This window comes from Talpa europaea, assembly GCF_964194135.1.
Source record: "Talpa europaea genome assembly, chromosome: 9".
Classification (NCBI taxonomy): Eukaryota; Metazoa; Chordata; class Mammalia; order Eulipotyphla; family Talpidae; genus Talpa; species Talpa europaea.
The window spans coordinates 117258571-117277029 of record NC_140076.1 but is presented as its reverse complement, the minus strand read 5'-3'; the positions used below and the strand labels follow the sequence as shown (position 1 = coordinate 117277029).

The following is an 18459-nucleotide window of genomic DNA, read 5'->3' as shown; positions in this document are numbered from 1 at the left end:
TGGAAGATGAGGTGAAAATCTCAGAAGAAAGGCACTGCTACAAACAACTATACCTTTTATAGCAGTTCAGTTATCTAGAGGTATAAATACTTTCTAGAGGAATTCCAGTTCCTTCCAGAACTCTCACCTGAGAAAAAAACTGTTCCTCTAAGAAGATATTTTGAAAACATATATTTAGATAAGTGCTGAACTAAAAATGAGACTATTTTATAAAAGAAGCTGTAATTAATAATATTAAAACATATGTCATTAAGTTACTTTTTTATTAGAAATAGTTAAAGCAGGTAGGTATATTCACTTGTTCAAAACACTGTTATTCTTTCAAGCTACATAGGCACACATTCTTGTAATTTAACAGCTCCAATCATTAAGTAAGCTCATGGGGAAGAGGAAACATGGAAGCTTCCATACCTCTTATTTCATGTCTGCAAAGGGAATCTCTCAGTGAAGAGGGTCTTGGTGTGTGCAAATTTGCATACAGATGTGAATCAGATAACAATGGCAGAAAAGTAATTCCAATGCCTGAGCAAAAATGAAAAATCATTGTCCTACTCAGGGTAACTCAGCAGCAATACCATTGCTAGAAAACCCCTAAAGGTTACACCTTTCTCCTGTTTCCTTTCCTTCCTTGCTTGTTCCAAAGGCAGCTAAAGTGATACCTGAAGTGACAGAACAGAGGCACAGCGGCATGAGAATTTGAGCATCAACTCTGGGATGAAAGTAAAATGCGGGGCTATTTTTATTGATTTCTTAAACTGTTCTCTGAAAGGTAACGATCATGTAGAACATTCATGAGACGATTTTATGAAAGAAGCCGCATTTAATCGCATTAAACATGTCATCGACTTAATAAAAGAAAACGTTCACACAGGTTGGTATGTTCACTTCCATTCACGAGCATCAGAAACACCCTGAGAAGCATCCTCACTGCTCAGTGCCCAAGGGAGACAGCCGAGGCCAGCAGGGCCTGCTGTGCAACCGAGGGCTGATCATCGCGTGAATCTCCACACAAACACCCTCAACCCTGAGCCCAGATTTGGTAGATTTCAAGATCATTATACATTGAAATTTTTCATAAAATCACAAAGGCTCTATTAATTAGTCCTCTGTCTATGCAAGGACAGTTATTGGTATATCTCAGTTATGAGAGAGAGAAATACAAATTCTGAATCAGTGACATATTTGAATGATTTTTGAAAAAAAATTATACCAGGAATTTCCCTTCTTTTCTTTCTAAAATGCATTTTGTTGACTCCCAATATTCCCTACTACATATTACCGTCAGCGCTTCTAATCATGTAATGAAACATCCAAGTTCCAAAGGGATGTGTCTGACTTCGGTAGATTTTCACATAATATTTATTTTATTCAGTGTTAAAAACAATTTATAAAGCATGAAATTAAGGGATTTGTAAGAAGTCACCCAAATATTAGCCAGTGATAAAACATTAATTTGGAGATAACTCCCCTCAATTGTCTTCTGAAAAAATCTCTTTTGTAAGTGAGGGTCATGAATAACAGTAAAATCAACCAAAAGAATATATTTACTACACTTGCTGGAAAGGGCATTAATTGCAGTTAAGTGACTACTCATGTGCCTTTAAGATGACTTGATCCAGATCTAAGAGCCCTCACTCACGTCAGTTTATGGAAAGACACTGAACACTAGACAGGCTCCTGGCATGGAAACCCGCAGCCTGTCTCTCTTACATAAAGCCAACACCAGTCCACCTTGGAGTTGGGAAATCAGACCTTTTTCAAAATGAAACCAAGTTATCAGACAGGCATAAAAATTGCCTCTTATATAACAATAGATTGTGTAAGGCAAAAGAACACCGGCAACCGTCCAACTCTATACCTATTCGACTCAATAGAATATATCACCAGTATTTTATGAACTTCCAGATTGATGTGCACACATCGGGTTTTGTTGAGATGTCCCGTTATATACACTGGGTTAGAGCATCATATTTTAACCAGCTCAGGAATAAAAACACACTTCTTCAACATATTTCCTGAGAAAAACACTCCTACTTACTCGAGGAACTGGACTGGAGCTGCTCCTAAAGTGCTGCTGACAAACTTCCCGGCCCCACCAGCATCAGAAGCGTGCAGCCTGCCTGAACAAAGAGTTAAATACCTTGACACGCTGTTTCAGTAGCCCACGGCTAATTGACTGTTCACGGGCAGCCCTCAGAGGGACCGTCCCCATCCGCACTTGTTCCCTGAAGTAAAGTGTGCAGAATTATCTCCCCGTCCTCTGTGACCCAGAGAAATGCCTGCAGCTGTCTCACAAGGACATGCAGGCTCCACCTCAGGGAACACTGAGTCAAGTGATGAGCATTCAAGAGTTTGAGTAAACACTAAATTTAAGCTTGCCTTACGTAAAAAATTGTGTTTCTAATGAGAAGCATTTTGGCTATGAAGTGACCATACCTGTACTTCCCATAGAGGAAGTACTGAGCCAAAAGGAAAACCACTCACTTTTCATTAAACTGTCAGAGATTTGCTCTCTCAGGATGAACAAAATGCTGTGTCTGAAGAGAGACAAATACAGACAACCATGCATTGTTCTGCTGATATCACGTGAAGCTCCTCAGCCCCAAATGGGGAGGAGAAGCACTTAAAACTTCATGCAATGAGCAGGCTGCCATTCCGATGCTGGTCTGAGTAGCCCTTGAAAGTGACAAGCCTCGGTTTTTGTGTATGGTGTGAGGTAGTGGTCAAGCTTCATTCTTTTGCATGTAGCGACCCAGTTTTCCCAGCACCATTTATTGAACAAACTTTCTTTGCTCCAGTGCATATTCTTTGCTCCTTTGTCAAAGATTAGTTGACCATAAATCTGTGGGTTTATTTCTGGATTTTCTATTCGATTCCGTTGGTCTGTGTGTCTGTTCTTGTTCCAATACCAGGCAGTTTTGATGGTCATGGCTTTGTAGTATAGTTTGAAGTCTGGGAGTATGATGCCTCCATTCCCTTCTTTTTTTTTTTTTTCAGGAGAGCTTTGGCTATTCGGGTTTTTGGTGATTCCATATGAATTTCATCAATAATTGTTCTATTTCTTTGAAGAATGACATTGAAATTTTTATTGGAATAGCAATGAATCTGTATATTGCTTTTGGTAGGATGGCCATTTTAATAATGTTTATTCTTCTAACCCATGAGTAGGGGATGTCTTTCCATTTCTTTGTGTCTTCTTCTATTTCTTTTAACAGTGTTTTATAATTTTCTTTGTATAGGATTAAAGAACTAGACATAAGACCTGAAACCATAAAATACATAGAAGAAAATGTAGGCGAAACACTACGTGATATGCACATCAAAGACATCTTTACAGACACATCACCCAAAGCAGTGATAGTGAAGGCAAAGATAAACATCTGGGGCTACATCAAATTAAAGAGCTTCTGCACAGCAAAAACCAAAACAAAGAGAAACCCCACCGACTAGGAGAACATTTTTGCACACAACACTAATGATAAAGGACTGATCACAAAAATCTGCAAAGAGCTGATGAGACTCACCAAAAAGAAAGAAAATAATCCAGTCAAAAAATGGGCAGAAGAGCTAAAAAGAAACTTCTCCAAAGAGGAAATGCAAATGGCCAACAGGCATATGAAAAAATGTTCAACATCCCTTGTAATCAGGGAAACGCAAATCAAAACTACCATGAGATACCATCTCACACCAGTGAGAATGGCACATATTAAAAAAAAACTAGCAACAACAAATGTTGGTGAGGTTGTGGAGAAAAAGGAACTCTCCTGCACTGCTGGTGGGAGTGCCAACTGGTCCAACCACTATGGAGAGCTGTGTGGAGATTCCTCAACCTACTAAAGATGGAGCTTCCATATGATCCAGCAATTCCACTCCTAGGTATTTACCCAAAGGACACAGAAACATCAATTCCAAAGAGCACCTGCACCCCTATGTTTATAGCAGCACTGTTTACAATAGCTAAGCTTTGGAAACAACCCAAATGCCCAAAAATAGATGACTGGATCAAGAAGATGTGGTACATATACACCATGGAATATTACCCAGCATTCAAAAAAGATAAACACACGCCATTTGTAGCAACATGGATGGCACTGGAAGGAATCATGCTCAGCGAAATAAGCCAGAAAGAAAAAGAAAAATACCAGATGGTCTCAGTCATAGCAGGAATCTAGAAAACTTAAATAAGGGACCAGGAAAATGAATATCTATAAGAAAGTGAAAATCAAAATCAACAAAAAACTATGAACAAGAGACACTCTATGGGGGGTGGGGTTCGGGGAGGGGAGGGATTGGGGTCAAAACAAGGGGGTTGCAATTGTATGGGGAATATAAAAATAAAATTAATTTAAAAAAAAAGAAAGTGACAAGCCTCTGGGACTGCAGTCAGGATGGAAGTGCATGGGTGCGGGAGGGAACAGCATTTCAAAAGGACCAGGGCTAGGATATACACCAGGATCACAAGATGAAGAGAGATGAAAGAGTCCTTCCTGGCTCTTCTAAGAACAGACAGTAATTGTAAAATAAACTCAGAATATTCACACAATAAATGTTAACTCTTTGGGGGACAATCTAAGAGATGCTTAACAAAGCTCAGGGAAGTATGTCTCCTCAAATTCAGCTCACACTAATCTTTCTCACTCCCCTCTGAGGAGTGGGAAAGTTACAAATCACTCGCAAAGGTCACATCTAAGGGACACAGGCCTAACAAATGGTGAGCTCTAACCCCAAGGGTACAGGATGCAACACCACATACTTCCCTACACCTCACCAAAGGGCTCCAGTACAAAGACAAAATATTTCAGCTAAAACTTTGCATGCAAGATATGGAATATATCTAGAAGTATGTTTTTATAGTATCACAAAGACAAGGAAAGACAGGTAAACAAACCCTGGATTAATTTGGAGTCACTGCCATTGAGAGCTACAGAAAATATAAAATAGAGTTCAACTCTGAAGTGGGTCACCACAAAACTTCACGTTAATGACACTGATCAGTTTGTATTACCCAAAATATCAAGTACATCATTCAACAGAAGATTATAAGGCAGTCCATTAAAAAGGAAACACATTTTCTGAGGAGAGAAAGCAACCATTAGTGCAAGACTCAGATATTATATGGATTTGGAATTATTACACAAAGATTTTTTTAAACTATGGTAAATATGTTAATGACTCATAAAGAGAAAACATAACTAAAGAATATAGACAGAATAAGCAAGAAGATGAAAATTTCAGAGTCTGCAAGAATACAAGATCAAAAGTATCTTTCTAAATATTGTAACAGAAATAAACTTAGATTGGCACATCAGAATACACAATATGACTTGAGAAAAAATCAACAAGTTTGAAGACTAATCAATATAAGATTTATGAAACACACGTTCAAAAATAACATAAAGGGTTTGCAAAAGAACAAATAAATAGTGGTGGATGATGTTAAAGGTATAACACAGGTAAAAGCACAGTGAAATAAAAGAAGAAGGGGGGAGAATTATTTGAAAAGATGGCCAAATTTTTTCCAAAATCAGACACCAAAACACAAATCCAAAAGGCTCACAGAACAGACCAATGGAATAGAATTGAAAACCCAGAAATAAAGCCACACATTTATGGTCAACTAATCTGTGACAAAGGAGCAAAGAATGTGCACTGCAACAAGGAAAGTCTCTTCAATGAATGGTGCTGGGAAAACTGGACTGTTAAATGCAAAAGAATGAAACTAGATTACTACCTCACACCATACATAAAACCCAACTCAAAATAAAAGCTCAGGACAAAACTGCTTCTCTGGTAAATATACCAAATGGTCAAAGATTTAATGCATACCCTTCCCAAATGCTTCAAGAGTTGTAAAGAAGTGAACACTTTCACAGTCACGTTACAATGTAAGCATTATCCGAATATAAAAAACAGATGAGGACATCACAAAAAATTACAGGTCAATATTATTGGTAAACATAGATTCAAAAAATATTGGTACATGCAACTCACAATAATATAAAAGTATTATGCACAATGATTTCTTTCTTGTGCCATCCATTCCAGGAATGCAAGGATTGTTCAACATCTCTCAAATCAATCAGTGCACATACCATATTGATAAAGGAAGGATTAAAATCCTATGTGCATCTAAATAGATGCAGAAAAATCATTGATGACATTCAACACAAATTTGTGGAAAAAAAAAACTCTCAGCAAACCGAGTATGGAGGCAAAATACATTCACAAAATGAAGGCCAAATGTGACAAAATAATGTTGAAAATGTTGAAAAGTTGAAATGTTGAAAAGTATATCTCTTCCTCTCAAATCAAGAGGAAGTGAAGATCACCCACTCCCCTGAATTTTACTCAACATATCAATAGTACTGGAAGTTCTTACCAGACCACTTTAGTAGGAAAAAGGCAAAAGGGACGTATATTGGAAAGGAAGAAATAAAAATGTGAGTATTTTCTAATGATATGACTTTATATATATATATATATATATATATATATGAATTCCAAAAGAATCCACCAAAACCTGTCAAAACTGAAACAAATTTAACAAGCTTGCAAAATTGATATAAAAAAATCAATAGTATTAGAATAAAACTTTCTCACACCTTTGAGAATCACTGTTATCTTAAAGAGAAGGAATAAAAAATGAGATAAAATCAAAAAAGGCAAATGTGATATAATTTTACTTACGCGAGAAGTCTATCATCAAAACAATCTCATAGATACTGAGAGGAAAAGGTGATTGCAGGAGGTGTGGGGTTTGCGGAGTGGACAAAATGGGAAAGAGGCTAAATCCCAAGCTGGCATTGCATGGTGGTAGTTGGTAAATAGATTTTTAGGGATGACCATTTCACTATTTATACAAATATTTAAAAAACTAGGTTATATACCTGAATACCAATTAATGTTAATACAAATTATTGCTCAAACACAAAATGACAATATGTTATTTAATGAATATAAATTGAAACATATAATGAATCAATCAATATTGACTCAATAAGTCTAATTCCAGTTCAGAACAAGTATTGTCTTAGGATATCTTTTAAAATATATACATTAAATATTCATAGCTATTCATTTACATTGTAGTTTCAGAATGTAACAAAAAAATTTTATTGGACAAAAGTGCTCAAAAACACTACCACAATTTAAAGGTAGTATATCTCAAAAAAAATAAGCAGATATGATATTGTTAAAGGTACTAAAAATTCAGTAATATATTATATGGAAAATCAACATCTCCATTTATATTAACATTGAGTACAAAGGTACACATAAGTGAATTTGAAAATGACCATTTTATATATTGCCACTAGGTAAAGATTATATGTTGGATAGCTGTTGTATTTCTCATCTATCTGGCATCTGTAAAAAATATGTACGATGGATGTGTATATATGAATATTTCATATTCCATCTCAAAGAAAATGCCACCACTGCTGAGATTTACACTGGATAGACAAACGTTCATATTTCTCATATTCTGAAAACTTTCCTAAAGGCTCTAGTGACGTCCTTGTTCCGCAGGCTGTAGATGAGGGGGTTGAGCATGGGTGAGATGATGGTGTAGAACACAGAGAGCACCTCCTCCTGCCCCGGGGAGTGGTAGGACTTTGGCAGAATGTACTTGATGATGGCAGGGCCATAGAACAGCAACACCACAGTCATGTGAGAGGAGCAAGTACCCAAGGTTTTCTTGAGTCCCTGAGTAGATCGCATGCCCAGTACAGTGGACAGTATCCTCCCATAGGAGCACAGAACGCCTGAGATGGGAAGGATGAAAAAAATCACAGCACTGGCAAAAAGGCCCTTTTCATATCCGGAAGTGTCAGCACAGACCACTTTCAGAAGGGCTGGGATCTCACAGAAGAAATGATGGATTTCCCTGGAGGCGCAGTAAGGGAGTGTCAGAGTATAGACCACATGGATCAAGGCATTGAAGAATGCACCCAGCCAGGTCACAAGTATCAGGAGCACACAGACCTTGGGATGCATGAGGATGGGGTAGCGCAGAGGCTGGCAGATGGCCACATAGCGGTCATAAGCCATGACCGCCAGCAGCAGGCACTCCGACCCCCAAAGAGTGGTGAAGAGGAACATCTGGAAACTACACCCAATGAAGGAGATGCGGTGGTCCCCAGACAGAAAGTCCAGGACAGTCTTTGGGAGAAACGTGGAGATATAGAGGAGATCCATGAGGGACAGCTGGCTGAGCAGAAAGTACATGGGGGTGTGGAGAAGAGGATCAGTCCAGATGAGGATGATTATTATGGAGTTGCCCAACAGGGCCACCAGGAGATCCAGCACCGTGAGTGTGAAGAGGACCCAGGGCACCGGGGTGCTGTGGAACAGATCCAAGAGGATGAAATCACTGCCTGAGGTCTGGTTGCTCAGCCATGCCATGCTCCCGTTCAAACTTGTAACTTTGGAGACAGTTTCATAAGTATTATGTTTGCAGTCTCTATATAATTTTATCAAATAAAATCATGCACTGATTTCTAATATCTGAAGTCATCTCACTTCCCTATCCTTCAACTTTTATTTTTAGTAAATTTACCTTTCAGCAGTGTTTACTAATGAGAGGTATGAGACTTAAGAAAATGCCACATCTGGGATATGGCATAATTCTGGTTGAAAACACACACACACACACACACACACACACATGCGCGCACATCATATATTTGTTATCTAAGTGGTTAGAAATTTAAACAAAGTCCACTTCAGATAACAATATCTAAACTGAGGCATTCATTACTAAATCACATACATTAATATATGTGCATATGTGGTTTACTCAGTTTATCAATACTTTAGAGACTATATAGAAGATGAGAAAATTTCAGCATCTAAGAAAGGCACATCTACCATCAATTAAACTTTTCCTAGAGGAATTCCTATTCCTTCCACAACTCTCACCTGAGGCAAAAAGGAAAAACTATTCCTCTAAGAAGCTATTTTAAAAACATGTAATTAAGAGTTATTTTTGAGCTTCATATATAGATACACATACTTGTGATTTAATAGCTCCAATCATTAAGTAAGCTCATGGGGAAGAGGAAACATGGAAGCTTCCATACCTCTTATTTCATGTCTGCAAAGGGAATCTCTCAGTGAAGAGGGTCTTGGTGTGTGCAAATTTGCATACAGATGTGAATCAGATAACAATGGCAGAAAAGTAATTCCAATGCCTGAACAAAAATGAAAAATCATTGTCCTACTCAGGGTAACTCAGCAGCAATACCATTGCTAGAAAACCCCTAAAGGTTACACCTTTCTCATGTTTCCTTTCCTTCCTTGCTTGTTCCAAAGGCAGCTAAAGTGATACCTGAAGTGACAGAGCAGAAGGCACAGCGGCATGAGAATTTGAGCATCAACTCTGGGATGCAAGCAAAATGTGGGGCTATTTTTATTGATTTCTTAAACTGTTCTCTGGAAGATAATTCATGAAATGATTTTATGAAAGAAGCCGCATTTAATCGCATTAAACATATGTCATCGACTTAATAAAATAAAACATTCACACACATCGGTATATTTACTTCCATTCACGAGCATCAGAAACACCCTGAGAAGCATCCTCACTGCTCAGTGCCCAAGGGAGATGAGCCGAGGCCAGCAGGGCCTGCTGTGCAACCAAGGGCTGATCATCGCATGAATTTCCACACAAACACCCTCAACCCTGAGCCCAGATTGGGTAGATTTCAAGATCATTATACATTGAAATTTTTCATAAAATCACAAAGGCTCTATTAATTAGTCCTTTGTCTATGCAAGGACAGTTATTGGTATATCTCAGTTATGAGAGAGAGAGAAATACACATCCTGAATCAGTGGCATATTTGAATGATTTTTGAAAAAAAATTATACAGGGAATTTCCCTTCTTTTCTTTCTACAATGCATTTTGTTGACTCCCAATATCCCCTACTACATATTACCGTCAGCGCTTCTAATCATGTAATGAAACATCCAAGTTCCAAAGGGATGTGTCTGACTTCGGTAGATTTTCACATAATATTTATTTTATTCAGTGTTAAAAACAATTTATAAAGCATGAAATTAAGGGATTTGTAAGAAGTCACCCAAATATTAGCCAGTGATAAAACATTAATTTGGAGATAACTCCCCTCAATTGTCTTCTGAAAAAATCTCTTTTGTAAGTGAGGGTCATGAATAACAGTAAAATCAACCAAAAGAATATATTTACTACACTTGCTGGAAAGGGCATTAATTGCAGTTAAGTGACTACTCATGTGCCTTTAAGATGACTTGATCCAGATCTAAGAGCCCTCACTCACGTCAGTTTATGGAAAGACACTGAACACTAGACAGGCTCCTGGCATGGAAACCCGCAGCCTGTCTCTCTTACATAAAGCCAACACCAGTCCACCTTGGAGTTGGGAAATCAGACCTTTTTCAAAATGAAACCAAGTTATCAGACAGGCATAAAAATTGCCTCTTATATAACAATAGATTGTGTAAGGCAAAAGAACACCGGCAACCGTCCAACTCTATACCTATTCGACTCAATAAAATATATCACCAGTATTTTATGAACTTCCAGATTGATGTGCACACATCGGGTTTTGTTGAGATGTCCCGTTATATACACTGGGTTAGAGCATCATATTTTAACCAGCTCAGGAATAAAAACACACTTCTTCAACATATTTCCTGAGAAAAACACTCCTACTTACTCGAGGAACTGGACTGGAGCTGCTCCTAAAGTGCTGCTGACAAACTTCCCGGCCCCACCAGCATCAGAAGCGTGCAGCCTGCCTGAACAAAGAGTTAAATACCTTGACACGCTGTTTCAGTAGCCCACGGCTAATTGACTGTTCACGGGCAGCCCTCAGAGGGACCGTCCCCATCCGCACTTGTTCCCTGAAGTAAAGTGTGCAGAATTATCTCCCCGTCCTCTGTGACCCAGAGAAATGCCTGCAGCTGTCTCACAAGGACATGCAGGCTCCACCTCAGGGAACACTGAGTCAAGTGATGAGCATTCAAGAGTTTGAGTAAACACTAAATTTAAGCTTGCCTTACGTAAAAAATTGTGTTTCTAATGAGAAGCATTTTGGCTATGAAGTGACCATACCTGTACTTCCCATAGAGGAAGTACTGAGCCAAAAGGAAAACCACTCACTTTTCATTAAACTGTCAGAGATTTGCTCTCTCAGGATGAACAAAATGCTGTGTCTGAAGAGAGACAAATACAGACAACCATGCATTGTTCTGCTGATATCACGTGAAGCTCCTCAGCCCCAAATGGGGAGGAGAAGCACTTAAAACTTCATGCAATGAGCAGGCTGCCATTCCGATGCTGGTCTGAGTAGCCCTTGAAAGTGACAAGCCTCTGGGACCGCAGTCAGGATGGAAGTGTCTGGGTGCGGGAGGGGACAGCATTTCAAAAGGAGCAGGGCCAGGATCCATATCAGGATCACAAAATGAAGAGAGCTGAAAGAGTCCTTCCTGGCTCTTCTAAGAACAGACAGCAATTGTAAAATAAGCTCAGAGTATTCTCACAATAAATGTTAACTCTTTGGGGGACGCTCTAACAGTCTGAAAAGAAAATCATTAAGGGCACATTAAATATAAACTATATGTTTGCCCTGGAGAACCTCAACCAATATACAAACATTCCATCCAAAATCCAGTAGAACATATATTTTCCTCAATAGTAAAAGCAACATTCTCCATTATAAATTATGTATTAGGCCAGAAATAATTTCTCAATATCTATAAAGACTGAAAAAGATTCACACAGCTTTTATATCAAAAGCTATATGAAATTAGAAGTTAGCTACAAACAGAGCACTTATAATTCACAAATCTGCAGTTAAGTAACAGGGTCTGGATCAAAGGAGAAATTGTAGAAAATAAAAAATTTCTTGATACAAATGGAAATAGTATATACAAAATATTTATGAGATGCTGCAAAAGAAGTTTATTAACTACATTAAGAAAATGGATGATTTCAATACTAAAGTTTTAAAATACCTAAGTTTTAAACTACAGAATTTGGAAAGTAAAGGAAATACTACTCCACGATTAGTAGAGGAAGGTAAAAACTAAAATTAGAGAGGAAATAAATGACCAGGAGACTAGAAATTTAATAGAAAATGTCAGCATAAAGACTGAATGACTTTTAGACCAGAAACAAAACTGACAAACCTGTAGACATACAAAATCACAGAGAAAGAAAGAAGACTAAAATGAACAAGATCACAAATGACATAACATTAAAGCGGATACCACAGAAAACTCAGAAATGCGAGTCAAAGTAATAGAAGAGAACTCAGAAAAGCTAATTGAAGAGGTACAACAAAATTTAGAAAAATAATGAGCTAACAAATAAAATCCATGAAAATCAAACTTTAAATAAAAAAATAACAGAAATTCAGGATGTCAAGGACTCAATAAATGAAAACAAGAAGTCTAAAGAAAGCTATGGAAGTAGAAAAGATGAAACAGAGGATTTAATCAGTCACCTTGAAGACATTAATATACTAAGGATGAGGTGGAAGAATAGAGAGAAAAGATAGAAAATAATGAAGAGATAATTTGAGAAATATCTGACACCTTTCAGAAAGCCAACATAAGAATAATGGATATCCCAGAAGGGCAAAGGCGAGTGAGGGGCAGGGGGAGGGGGGAACAGAGAGCCTATTCAAGGAAATAATAACAGAAAGCTACCCATATCTGGAATTAAATATACCTCATGAAGCTAAAAAAAACACCTGGGTATCTAACTGCAACGAGACTACAGCAAGACATAGTAGTCAAAGTACCAAATACTCAAGGCAAAGAAAGGTACTGAAGGCAGCTAGGAGGGAAGGGCAGGTAATGTATAAAGGTATTTCATCAGGCTTACATCAGTCTTCTCAGCAGAAATCTACAGCCAGGTGACAATGGAATGCCATATTCAAATTATTCAAAGATAAATACTGTCAGTCAAGAGCACTATACCTTGCAAGACTGTCTGTCAGATGAGAAATTGTCAACAAAATGGTAACAAATCAAATTCAAGAACATATTAAAGGCATCATATGTCATAAACAAGTAGAACTTATTCCAGGGTAAAAGGATGATTCGACATCCATAAATCAATCTGTTGTGCCCAGCATCGACCAGTGCAGCCCCCAAGGAACACAGACAACAGCTGTAAGAACACAAAGGAGTTTATTGCGGGCTCGAGGCCGGGCCCTCGACACTCACCGATGTAATGGTGGAGGTCGGGAGCCCTGAACAAAGGAGACAGGGATCTTATATAGGGGTACAAGTAGATTTCTAAAAATTAAATCATGTTGGCAGTCATTCATTAGTTACATAGGTGCATCATTCATTGATTACACAGGTGCATTTCTTAATAATGGTGGGTACACAGTTATTTTATGGCTAGTTTGACCCCATCAGTGGCCTGCATTGCTCGGTTCTATTTTATGGCCAATTAGACCCATTACTTGGCTCCGCTGTGGCTGGCCATCAGAGATAAGACCAGAGTGGGGTGGGGGTCATAAACCCTCTTTGGAATGCAGGCTAATTAGTCTTGAGTAAGCAAAACTTGAAATACTAAGATGGCGGTGATACACAAGATGGAGGAATAGTGGCTAAGTCTCACACAATCAACACAAATCTCCACGTCAATAATAGAAAATACAGAAGTTATATGACCATATCAATAGATGCAGACACCATCAGAAAAGATTAAACATCCATTTATGGTGAAAACTCCCAAATAATATGGATAGATAGAAAATATAACAACATAATAAAGGCCATCTATAACAAAACCACAATAATATCAGAGTCAACTTGAAAAACGAAAAGCCAGCATGCCTCAGCCTCACAAAGCAACCTTGCCCCACAGCCTCTGAGTGCCACAGGGATCCAGTTACACCACTTCCCTATTCTTTCCAAAGAATAAAGAATAAGGGGATAAACACACCCCTTTCTTCATTGCACCACTATGTACAATAGGCCAAGTTATGCAAACAACCTAAGGCCCAACCACAGATGACCGGGTTACACATGAAGCATAGAGACACTACTGAATACGACGCTACTTCAAGCAACGTGCCACTTCAAGCAACGTGCCTGGAACAGGAGGGAGTTCTGCTAAGCAGAACTAAGGACAAAGCCAAAGCAAACGAACACTAGAACTCTGACTGTAGAGCTGAGGCTGCCAGAGGGGAGGACGGAGGTGGGTGTCCACGGGAAAGGGACCCAAGGGTCTATGGCGGGGACTACAGTGCGTGGGTGGTGGGCGTGGTGCAGGAGAGGGCTATTAAAAGGGTGTGGGCTTGCACGTCTCATCTCACACAAGCGATGCTTCTTGGTTAGAGATTCCGTCCCTGTTGCACACGTAGTGCCGCTCACTCTGGTCTCGAAATTCTCTGTGCAAAGCGCTGAGAGCCTTATGCTCTCTGCCACCAAGATGGCACCTGCCATGACAAGCTCCGCGTTTCTCGATGACGTCAACAGCCCCTCGTCATCTTGAACTTCTGTCACTGTAGCTAGAATACGGCTCAGCATGGGGGTGTCTTGGCCTCCTCTGACGAGGAACTCTCTGGCCTTCCCCTACCTGGATGTGTGTTTCCTTTCCCAGATTACGGAGCTTTTCAGTCATTGTTCCTCAAAATAGGTTTTTCTAGTCCTGTCACTCTCCTGTGATCCTCCTGATGTGAATAGCGTTCCTCTCACACCACAGGGGCCGCTACACTGTCTTCACGTTGTCAAATTCTCTTTCATCCTGCTGTCCTGCCTGGGCAAGCTCTGCTGTCTCACCGCCCAGCTCACTGTCGCCCCCTGTGCCCTCAGCGTGCTCCGGGGCGCCCTGGTGACTCTTCAGCTCCGTGCTCCTATGTGAATCCTCCTTCCGTCCGCAGGTTCCCCAGCCTGCCGCGGCTGGTGGCATCTTTACAACCAGTACCTGAAACTCTTCCTCAGCTTCTTGGCTGAGGCCCATTTCTTCAGGCTTCCCCAAGGATTTGGCTTGCTTTGTCGCTTTTGGACGTGGTCTCTGTCTCCTTTTCTGCCAGATTTTCCGTGGCTGCTCCTGTGAGTTATCAACGCGAACATCTCTCTGCATTTGCTGGAATGAAATGCACCTTGTGCAGCGCCTGTGCCGGGGAGTTCAGGACTATTTTGCCCCACGGCCACCTGCACTAGGTGCTCCTGCTGTGCCCTGGGCAGGCCGCACTCACCCTCCTTTATGTCAGCGAGACGTGGCGTGTTGGGCCGCTGGGCCGGCGCAGCTACGGCAACATGGGCGGGCACAGGAGAGGTATCCCCTGCACTGCTGGTTGGGTGGGGCTACGGGCCTCTACAGCAGATGTGGACTGCTTCTGAGGGGAAGGTGGGTGGAACCAGCAGCCCCTCCAGGTGCCCACACGCAGCTTGTGGTGTGGCATCACCCACCAGTTGTAGGGACCGAGCAATGGGGCGTGGCAGTTCTGGATGCCAGGCCCTCATGGGCAGAGGCTCCTTGTGCTCAGGTGATGAGGTGCCAGGTGATTCCAGGCACTACCTACCTGTGAAATGAGGTGGCTTCTCGCACCACAGCGGTTACATTGCAGAGGTGGGTGGAGCGCTCACATGGACTTGCTCACACTGTTGAGTAGCGGGGGGTGGGGGGGAGGGTGCGGGGGGATGCCAAGAGGGTGCCCCCTGGTGCTTGGAGTCACCCAGGTTGCATGAAGCCACCAAGAGGGCACCTGCCAGTGTGTCTGACCTGGGGATCACCCCAAACTTACTCTCTCTCGAGACTGGGAATCTTGGAAGTATGGCCCATGGGAAATGACAGAATCCCGAGGTCAAAACTCCAGGAAACCAAAGTGCTGGAAAGATGTGGAGGAAAGGGGACTCCCATGCTCTGTTGGTGGAAACGCATGGAAATAAAACTACCACGTGACCCAGAAACTCCAATCCGGGTATTTATCCAAGACATGGAAAGAGCGAACTTGGGAAGATGTCTGCACACCAAGTTCCTCACAGCATCGCTCACCGTGGGAACATGAGGGCCAAATGGATGAAGGGATGAAGGAAGTGTGTTGCGTGTGTGTGTCTGTGCATGCGCGTGGGTGTGTAAGTACATATCTATATAATGTAAAACCTTCAAACTTTTCCTCTCAAATGAAATGCCACCACGTGACAACATGGAGAATCGAGAGAGAGTAATGCAAAGGGAACAAGTCAAACAGAAAAAAGACAAATATCTATGATTTCACTTACAAGGAAATCTGCACACAGAACAAACTGGACACAGAAAGAAGGTGGTCACCGGGCTTCCCTGGTGGTGCTAGGGGTTAAGCACAGCACTATGAAGCTGTCCGCAGCCACTGCAGCACGAGTTCGATCCCCGGCCAGGGAGCTACCCACATGGCGCAGCAGACCTCTCCTGTCTCCCCGCTGCTCCCCTCAGTGTGTTTCAGTCAGTCTGTCTGTTCTGTTCCCCACTATGTCTCTGGGGAATCCTCTCATGCCCTGCACCTCTGGCCTGCACCCCAGTCCTTAGATGCATAAATAAATAAATCTTTTTAAAAGAGAGAGAGATAAAGGGGGTCACCAGGTGGAATGGGCGTGGATTCCTGGGTGAGACCAGTGAGGTCAGAAGCTGTATCCTGACAGTTAACCTGGTGTGGGTTGGATGGTGATTGTGCACTGTGATCATTTCACAATGTATTTGAAGGTCTATCATTATGTTGTACTCCTGAATAAAAATGTTATACATCAATTATAACTCAATTTAAAGGTTACAAAACATTAAATAATGTATACTAATACATAGATATCTGAATATATTTTCTCTCAGAATTCCAGGTGAGGTATTTAAAGCAAGCAATGCTTTAGGAACATCTTGAAATTTCCAAGAATTAAACACTTTGGAATTGTTATAATTGTGTTGATTACAATGATAGTTTTGATACATCAACTCTCAATACAGACAATTGCTTAAAGGCATCCTGACTCCTGGTTCTGAAGATGTACATTTGGAAAGTACAATCAATGTGATGATTACATAGGAAAACCTTATTTATCAAAGGAATAATCAAGATCCATATTTATGTTATCATTGACTACAAAAGTATACATCATTAAATGTTTTTAAAGGAAATTATATTTGATTACTAGGTACATGATTATGTGTTTTTATTCTGTATTTCTCAAAATAGCTCTCTTTATAGTTACATGTACGTGTGTATCTGTACAAATACATCTTCTGTTCACTTTCAAAGCAAAAGGCAACCCTATTATGGGTTTACATTAGACACAGCAAACTCCAATTCCTCACACTCTGAAAACCTTCCGAAAAGCTCTAGTGACGTCCTTGTTCCGCAGGCTGTAGATGAGGGGGTTGAGCATGGGTGTTATGATGGTGTAGAACACAGGGACCACTTCTTCCTCGACAGGGGAGTGGAAGGAATTTGGTAGAATGTACTTAACAATGGCAGCCCCATAGAAGAGGGACACCACGGTCACATGAGAAGAGCAAGTGCCCAAAGTTTTCCTGAATCCCTGGCCTGATCCCATGCCGAGTGCAGTGAAGAGTATCCTCCCATAGGAGCACAGAATGCCAGAGATGGGAGGGATGAAAAAAATCACACAGCTGCCAAAAAGACCCTTTTCGTATGGGGAAGTGTCACCACAGGCCACTTTCAGGAGCGCTGGGATCTCACAGAAGAAATGATGGATTTCCCTGGAGGCGCAGTAAGGGAATGTCAGAGTATAGATTGTATGAAACAAGGCATTGAGCACAGCACCCAGCCAGGTCACAAGCACCAGGAGCACACAGACCTTGGGGCGCATGAGGATGGGGTAGCGCAGAGGCTGGCAGATGGCCACGTAGCGGTCATAAGCCATGACCGCCAGCAGCAGGCACTCTGAGCCCCCAAGGGTGATGAAGAAGAACATCTGGAAGCTACACCCAATGAAGGAAATGCGGTGGTCCCCAGACAGAAAGTCTACCACCATTTTGGGGACCAATGTGGAGATATAGAGGAGATCCATGAGGGACAGCTGGCTGAGCAGAAAGTACATGGGGGTGTGGAGAAGAGGGTCAGCCCAGATGAGGATGATTATTGTGGAGTTACCCAACAGGGCCACCAGGAAATCGAGCAGGATGAGTGTGAAGAGGACCCAGGGCACTGGGGTGCTATGGAACAGATCCAAGAGGACAAAATCACTGCCTGAGGTCTGGTTGCTCAGCCATGCCATGCTTGTGCTTCTAACTTGTAACTTTGGAGAGTTCTTCAAAAGTAGTATGTTCACAGTCCATAAAAAATTTTACCAAATAAAATCATGCCCAACTTTCTCATATCTCAGTCATTTATTTCCCCAGATTTCATATTTTAGTAAATCAGTATATTTGCCTTTGACGAAGGATCTTATGAGATATCCAAGACTACTCCACACTGCAAAATGGTCAGACATGTTGTTAAAGCTTAATAGGTAATTTAATG

General features: G+C 40.9%; 2 protein-coding genes across 2 annotated transcripts; both read right to left on the bottom strand.

The window, feature by feature from the left end:
* Positions 1 to 7476: 7476 nt before the first annotated feature.
* On the bottom strand, positions 7477 to 8403 carry LOC311176878 (olfactory receptor 2AJ1-like; the record flags this gene model as incomplete). The annotated part of the gene is made up of 1 exon (XM_084242517.1): positions 7477 to 8403. One exon carries the CDS (start codon positions 8401 to 8403, stop codon positions 7477 to 7479), a length of 927 nt encoding a protein of 308 aa, XP_084098643.1.
* An 8884-nt stretch (positions 8404 to 17287) lies between these two features.
* LOC311176877 (olfactory receptor 2M5-like) lies at positions 17288 to 18214 on the bottom strand (the record flags this gene model as incomplete). Its single annotated transcript, XM_084242516.1, has 1 exon — positions 17288 to 18214. One exon carries the CDS (start codon positions 18212 to 18214, stop codon positions 17288 to 17290), a length of 927 nt encoding a protein of 308 aa, XP_084098642.1.
* Positions 18215 to 18459: the final 245 nt, after the last annotated feature.